The following is a 6,427-nucleotide window of genomic DNA, read 5'->3' as shown; positions in this document are numbered from 1 at the left end:
TAAAGAGTAACTTTTATGACAGTTTGTGTCTCTTTTTAGCTCTTTGAGCTCAAAACATGACAAACCAGTTCTTCGGAACTCACCGCGAATGAGGAAGTAGCCACCAACAACAAGCACCACTCCAATGGGTGCAAGCACAAAGCCAGCGCGATACCTGTAGTTCTTGTAGCCCACAAAACAGATCCCGCTCACAGAGTCTCCGTCAACCTTTAGACAACCAGGCATAGACAAAAGGAATCATAAAACTGACCAACCTCAGTTGTAAAACATTTTAAAATCTCAAAGAATGAGGAATTTTAGTGAAAAGCCTCATACACACCTCAGCGATTGCTAGGATGGCCACAGTGAGGACAAAGGGGATGGACCAGGTGACCATGTGGAAGTAAGAGGTTCTACCAGACAGTGGCTGGTGAGTAGTGCCCAGAGCTTTGAAGGATGTGTGCCAGGCATATGTCAGCATGACAAACCAAATCACACCTGACATCAGGGAGTAGTAGACGATGATGAAGATGGTGACACATGACAGCGTTTCCGAAGACCTGAAAAGAGCAAGATTAGAGAATTTCTGTGATTTTTTTTTTTCTTTTTCTTTTCTTTTTTTTGGGTGGGGGGGCATGCGGAGGGGAAAAAAATCACATGAAATCGTATCATATTTAACGCTGAGATTGAGGTTTTGCACTCACGAGGGCTCCCCGAGTCGCATCGTGTTGTCGCTCTTGCATACAATCTCTTCACGTGCGCCATCCAGAAATTGGGCCAGCCAGCCGATGCTGCCCACAAAAAAACAGGCGTTGATGTAGAAGAGAATGACGGCTGGGTAGCGGTTGGAGTTTTTCCAGTCTGCAAGAAATGTGGCCTGAAAAATAAAGAGAAATAATTAACAAAGCGAGAATGTGGCTTAAATTAAATGTGACCCAATCCCCCCCAAAAATGAATACCGTTATAGTTTGTCTCACCAGGGTAAAGAAAGTGCAGAGGAGGGTGATGGTTCCAAAGTAAGCGATGTAGGCGTGCATGTCATTGTGCTCCTCTTCAGTGAACAGAGGATTGTCACACTGGATACCACAGCCCTCCACGTCCTTGTACCAGCTCGACTGAATGTCCGTCTTCACCAGAGGAGCTTCACACTGGCCCGATGTGTTGAACTTCAGCTTTTGCACCTCATTCTGCAAACAGAGGATATAATGGGTAGTCTTACAGCTGCCTAACAGTTTGAAATCATTGCTGTTTACTGGACCCTGACCTCTGAGCCCGGACTTTTAAAAAAAGTCTCACATGACATTACATGACAATTGAACATACCGAACAGCCCACAGGGAATTTGTCACATTTGAGAAAGCTGGGCCAGCCTCGCTCCCGATCCACGATGCTACATGGACTACGTGTAGTCAGACAGAGGCTCTGGCTGGGCAGTTCAACTCGGCCGTTTTCGCATTTGGGCATGTAGACGGCGCAGAGCAGAGGCTGGATGACCGACCAACAGCGAGGGGCATTCCGCAAACCTAGGACACAAAAACAAAACTGAAACTTCCTGTGGCATTTAACTTAGAGATGATAGATTCACCACAAGAATGACAATGATCCCATGAGTAGTTAGATTTATGAGACCAGTGATGATGACAGTGATGATCGTTATACACTTCCTATCAATTTCCAAGAGCTGGAGGTGGAGATGTACATATTAAGAGAAGTTGTGCAAAAAGGGAAAAAGAAATTATTCACTTTGAATATGACTGACTGAATCTGATTATTTTAATTTGCATGTTCTATTTGTACAATAGCAATTAATCGAGTAATCCACAACTCTGTCAGTGGAAAACAGAGAAGGTGGGCCTGTACAATATGAGAAAAATCTACAATGTTCAATGTTTTGTTCAATATTGCAATGACAACATATGATGAATAAACAAATATTGAGGCGTCCGTATTACATTTATTCTCCAGATATGTGAAGGGATAAGGTGCTAAGGAAGCAGCATTAAGTTGGTGGTGTTTTCTCATTTTGTAGTAAGATTGTTGCTACTGTTGAGCTCTTTTCATTTTTCATTGAACAGAACATTAAACATAAGATTTTTTTTTTTGTATTTATTGCGTTTCAGACAGTCTTTTACTGTGTGTTTATGGCCAATTCACAAGTTCCTTAAGTTGCACAAATGATGCAGTGCCAGTTTCGCTGGCAGGCAACTGCAAGTGACAAATAACGGCTCAATTCAAATTCCAGCAGGTAGTTAACTGCATACTTTTCTTGACTGTTGCTCAGACATAAATAAATGAATATATAAAATACATAAAACGCATATGGACAAAAAAATGACATAAAAATCATTTTGTGTGACTGAAAATGAAAACTACCACATTCCCTCCCATATAAAATGTATATGTTTTAAATGTGTTTTATAAGAGATATATGCTTCATATCAAAATAGCCCCTTTCACAGTTTTCAAAATAGAATTATTAATCGAACATATTAACAGTAACTGAACACCCTGTGTATACTGTATACAGTATACATAATTGTTATAATTTTGTTGCATCAAGTCATAGAGGTCTTACAGGTCTTATGGCTAAAATTGTTTCTGATTATTGTAGATTTGAGGTTTGGCAGTCTGACAAAGTGAGATTTCGTGACATCAATTATAGGTCAGTTTATAGTCTAGATGATAAAAACTTGGGATTAAAAATTTACAAATTAAAAAAGTTTATTTTTCCATCCGTGTAACACTTATGTACGGGCATGGTTACAGACTTCACCTGCAATTTTTTTTGTTATTGTTTACAAGAATGATTTACTAAATTAGTAAAAATCGAGACAAATGATACTCTTTAAGATCTGTGAGGCTGGCCTGGTACTGACAGGTCATTAGTGAGAGTTTATGAAGGTCAAAGTCTTCTTGCGGAATATCTAAAAACCCTTTTATCAGCCGGTCTTCATTTGTTTCCGCTCTTAACACCTTTGAATGATTGTCCTTTGTTACCTTTAATGGATTTTAACCCCTCTTTTCCTCTCGAGGATCTTTTCCATTACTTAAACCTCCTGAGTACTTGTGAATTGTCACAGCAGGCCATTATCATGCATTTAACATCTTATCACAATAGAACAATACAAAGTAAATACTGATATATACGGTATATCGACTGAAAAACAGCCAATTTTCAGAGTTTCGGCTTATTAAAAAGCCAAATGAGTTAATTGTTACTACAAAAATTTTTTTTCTTAATTATTTACATGCGGTATCAAGAAACTGACTTCTCTGACATAAAAGACAAACGTACTAAAGTAGCAAATATGAATTATGATTTTCAAATCATACCGGACCACATGGTCAACTTCTCAAAAGCCTCTTCTTGGGTGCTGGAGTCCTCCGCCAGGATCAGAGAAGTGTGAGTGTATGGTAAAGGCGATCCCAAACACGTGTTATATTTAAGCACCTCGCAAGTTGTGGTTTTCTTGCAGGTATCCTCAAATATCGTCCCGTTTGGAGAGAGCACTGCCCCGCAGCCAGAAAGCCAGGCAGCCCAGATGCAAAGCATCCCGTAAAATCCAACAATGGAGCTCCAACTCTTGGAAGACATCTTGGAAGGGGGGGGGGATTCAACTGCGCAAAAAAGGGAGAAAAAAATCACTTTGTTTTCTTGTGCTTCAGCAAACTAATGTACCGAAAGACCAAGATGGGTTGCTCTGTTCTTTAGATTTAGGATAGGTTTCCAAAAGCGGCATGGTAAATTAAAAAAAAACTAACTTTAAAGTTTTCCCGAAGTCCTTCCAAACTGTTTCATTCTGCACTTCTCATCCGATCCCTTTTGGGTTTTCCCGAATTCCTTCATTATCCAAAATCTAACCGCCGCGCAAAATGTCCTCATGTGTTGAAAACGCGGATGGTGATCTTAGAGCGGTAATAAAGTATCCATTTGTGTCGTTTAAGCTGGATAGGAAAGTTGCAGATTCTTCTTCCCTCCCCTAACTTCCAAAAAAACTTGCCATGAAAAAGTCTGGATCTCTGTAATAGGATCTCCAGCTCACATGCGCCACCCCTTCTCCAAAACCCCCCTCTTTTTTTTTATAGTGGCAGAAAAATAAGGTGATAAATTATCCTATATCTCTGTATGAGTTTGAAGAAGTGTTTCTCTCCGGGTGAAGTGTCTGATGAGAGGTTTTTGTTAAGTCCCTGTGAGCTGCACTCACTGTCTGCTGGTTGTTGGGGTTTTTTTTTTGTATCTCTGGTATGCACATGGTGGGGGAAAGCCAGGGCAACAAAACCTCCCTTCCCATCCCCCTCTGCAAGTAGAAGAATGTGCCTTATGGCAGACCTTCTCAGAGTTTCTCATCTCGAGGACCACCACCCCAAAACAGCACCGAGTCTCCGGTCTGACAGGTTAACTCTCATGTGAGAAGGGTTTTGTAATTTATTCTTATTGACAATGTGAAGGGAGTAAAGATGAAATATTTGCATTCTTTCATCCCCGTGTAGGATCCCAGGTGACCCTCAGACATTTTCAGAGCAATTTTAATTACATTGCATATATAACAGCCCCTGCATAATTCTGTTATGAGCTTTTTCATTATCTTTGAATAGGTACGAAATCACAAGCTAATAGGATACACAAATAGAAATAATAAGAAATATGTATGGGTATGGTATTTCTATGCATTTTGCAACAACAGTGTTAACAGTGGAATAGAAATCAGGGTTTCTCAAAGTTCTGATCACAGAGTGTAAGTGTAGAACATCAGCATGTCCAGCATTTGTAATGCATCTCTTCAAAGTATGTATATTGGTAATACAACCGTTTGTTTTTATATTATAACATGAACTGTGGATGAAATGAAGAACAGTGGGTGCTTAAAATGCTTTCTAGAGCAGCCACTTACCTGCAGGTCACACATGGAGAATGTTGGATGTACAGAAAGTGTACGTGCAGGCTGATCTGTGCTGATGACATTTGTTTTTTGGTCACAGTTATGCAGAGTAAACACTCCTTGCACTGGAATGTACATGTGCAGGCATTACATAAGACTTTCAAGTGAAAATAAAATGTCTTACGGTGCTCACCAGCCACAACCTTTATTATTAATCGTGTGGGATTATTATTTGTTTACATGAAGGCTTAGCGATTATGACATCGGAATATCTGTGTGTGGGAGAGAGAGGGAGGGGCACAACTCAAAATTAGTTTCCTTTGGGACACTCATAATGGTCTGAACTTCCTCTTTTCTGGTTAAGGTGGCTATACTGTTAATAAAAACACAAACACACGGACAGAACTCACACAGTCAAATTATTTTAGGCTCATCCACTTATCGTTCTTTTCTTTTGACTATGGCGGGATACCAGAAAAAGCACATACCTAAAAGGTCAAAACTCCACCATGTTGTTGATATTGCTCTAATTGGAGAGTGCACTTGTGGTATTTGGATGACTGCTGATGCTTTGTGTTCGCAGTGAATCTGGGTTAGCTCTGCTCTGTCCTGTGTGTGTGTGTGTGTGTGTGCGTGTGCGTGTGTGTGTGTGTGTGTAATGCACGTCTGGGCCTCTTTAAAACCTACAGTAACACGGCTGCCTCAGTGAGTCAGAGGAGCGGGGACCACACACAGAGCACTGGAGCCCAGGCCAACACACACTCACTCCAACTCTCATGTACACACTGATTCACTGACTAGAATAAGGGACACCTACGGAGCGATATACTGCGGTTTGAACTGTCACTTTGTCATCAGTTTATTCTGCATAATTACATAATTTCAGGTCTCTGAAAAGTGCTAATGAAGTGAGAATCTAAGAGGGGAGTTAAACTCACAAAGACATGTCATGTTTAAATTGGGAGAAAAAAAAAAGGCTGCTACAAACATAGGACTGTGTGCGCTCCTAAACATCACAGGCATCAGGTTTGAAGTTGAGATCTCCTCAGAGGTTTTCATTTGCCAGGGAGAGAAATGGGGTGGAGATAAGAGGTCATGTTGGTGTTTGCTTCTTCACAGTTACATTAGACTTCTGGCCACACAAAGCTCCCTGGGTAAGAAGTAAAAATTGTGCCAGTTAACTCTTCCAGTTAGGGAACAGGATTTGTGTCATTTCTTTTTAATGAATATGTACAGTACTGTGTAAAAGTCTCGAGCCACTCCCCATTTTCATTTTCTTTGCTTCCAAGGAGTTCGCTCCTTGTACCTTACCATTTTCAGAGGACTTGTTGTTTGTTAAACCACTTACCACTGATTTAACCCCCTAAACTCCCCTAACTCAAAATGTGTTTACATTTAACAGACAACTTGGTAAAGACCAAAATTCAAATAGGATCTTTAGACACTTTATTCATAGTAGCCTGTCAGAATCTATATCTATAAAAATGGCAACAATAACACAGTTTACAGGGATAAAATAGTATTTCTGCCCCAACAAGGTGATTCCCAAAGAGCAATTAGCTGAAAAC

The 6,427-nt window shown here is 40.3% G+C and overlaps 1 protein-coding gene across 1 annotated transcript in view; it reads right to left on the bottom strand.

Annotated features, from left to right (window-relative positions):
* smo (smoothened, frizzled class receptor) overlaps positions 1-3,996 on the bottom strand; it is an 8,221-nt gene extending 4,225 nt beyond the window's left edge. Inside the window, exons 1-6 of the mRNA XM_005733517.1 lie at positions 3,313-3,996; positions 1,303-1,502; positions 957-1,166; positions 684-856; positions 320-539; positions 84-207 (exon numbers count right to left, since the gene is read on the bottom strand). Of these exons, the coding sequence (XP_005733574.1) occupies positions 84-207; positions 320-539; positions 684-856; positions 957-1,166; positions 1,303-1,502; positions 3,313-3,574 (1,189 nt within the window). The 5' untranslated portion in view covers positions 3,575-3,996. The remainder of the gene's footprint in view (positions 1-83; positions 208-319; positions 540-683; positions 857-956; positions 1,167-1,302; positions 1,503-3,312) is intronic.
* Positions 3,997-6,427: the final 2,431 nt, after the last annotated feature.

This window comes from Pundamilia nyererei, unplaced genomic scaffold (assembly GCF_000239375.1).
Source record: "Pundamilia nyererei isolate P.nyererei 1_Seehausen unplaced genomic scaffold, PunNye1.0 scaffold00052, whole genome shotgun sequence".
NCBI lineage: Eukaryota > Metazoa > Chordata > Actinopteri > Cichliformes > Cichlidae > Pundamilia > Pundamilia nyererei.
The sequence above is the reverse complement of the archived record's forward strand: the minus strand, read 5'-3'. Positions and strand labels throughout refer to the sequence as shown.